At 37.2% G+C, this 952-nt stretch overlaps 1 protein-coding gene across 1 annotated transcript; it reads left to right on the forward strand.

Moving 5' to 3' along the window:
- The first annotated feature begins 394 nt into the window (after positions 1 to 394).
- On the forward strand, positions 395 to 724 carry LOC106780573. Its single transcript, XM_014668875.1, has one exon. It carries the CDS (start codon positions 395 to 397, stop codon positions 722 to 724), a length of 330 nt encoding a protein of 109 aa, XP_014524361.1.
- The last annotated feature ends 228 nt before the right edge of the window (positions 725 to 952 follow it).

A 952-nucleotide genomic window follows, 5' to 3' on the forward strand; every position in this document is an offset into this window, starting at 1 on the left:
ATGAAATTGTTAGTACCCAACAACATCCATTCATCCATTGTTTCGCTTGTCAATTGAATCAACCTTTATTTTGCATGTTAATATTTTTGCTCTCAAACCNAAATTTATAAATTTTAATTTCTCAAGTCTTATTATTTTAATTCACGCGAACGAGGAAGCCATACGAGTCTCTTGGGAAACGATACTTGGTCTTACCATTTATATTACTTGTACGATTTGGTACACTTGCCAATTTGTCAACATGGGGTTATCACCTTTTCAGTTAGTCTATGGAAAAGCATGTCATTTTCCAGTTGAAATGGAACACAAAGCTTGGTGGGCTTTGAAATTTTTGAATTTTGAGCCTGATAAGGCTCAAGGGAAACGAGGCAATCAGCTACTAGAACTTGAAGAAATGCGGTTGCATGCTTATGAGTCATCCAGGACTTACAAAGATAAGGTGAAGTTCTATCATGTCAAGAAGTTGATCAAGAGAACTTTCCATCCAGGGGATTTGGTTGTATTATTCAATTCGCGGCTAAAGTTATTCCCCGGGAAACTGAAATCAAAATGGTCGGGACCTTTTGTGGTAAAATGTGTATTTCAGAGTGGAGTAGTGGAATTAGAATCTTCAACTGATGCTAATCAGGAACGGAGTTGGATCGTGAATGGCCAAAGGATCAAACACTATGTGGGAGGAGATGTGGAGCAATTTGCCTTAGTAATGATGTTGGTAGATCCTTGAGGTTTGGGTCAGGCTCGTGACGTTAAACAACCGCTACTAGGAGGCAACCTAGTTTTCTTTTTCTCTTTTACTTCTACTTTTTAAATTCTTAGAATAGGTTGAATTTATTTTTCGTGTGTATGATTTGCATGATGAGGATTTGATGTGGATGAAAATTGAGTTGTGTTGTGTGTTAATATCCAGTGAAACAGATGTGTGATAAATTATGATTGTGGTGATGATGCTAAG

This window comes from Vigna radiata, unplaced genomic scaffold, assembly GCF_000741045.1.
Source record: "Vigna radiata var. radiata cultivar VC1973A unplaced genomic scaffold, Vradiata_ver6 scaffold_447, whole genome shotgun sequence".
NCBI classification, from domain to species: Eukaryota; Viridiplantae; Streptophyta; class Magnoliopsida; order Fabales; family Fabaceae; genus Vigna; species Vigna radiata.

Bases quoted from the DNA above. Each gene is read 5' to 3' on its own strand.
- LOC106780573 (XM_014668875.1), top strand. From the start codon at position 395: ATGCGGTTGCATGCTTATGAGTCATCCAGGACTTACAAAGATAAGGTG.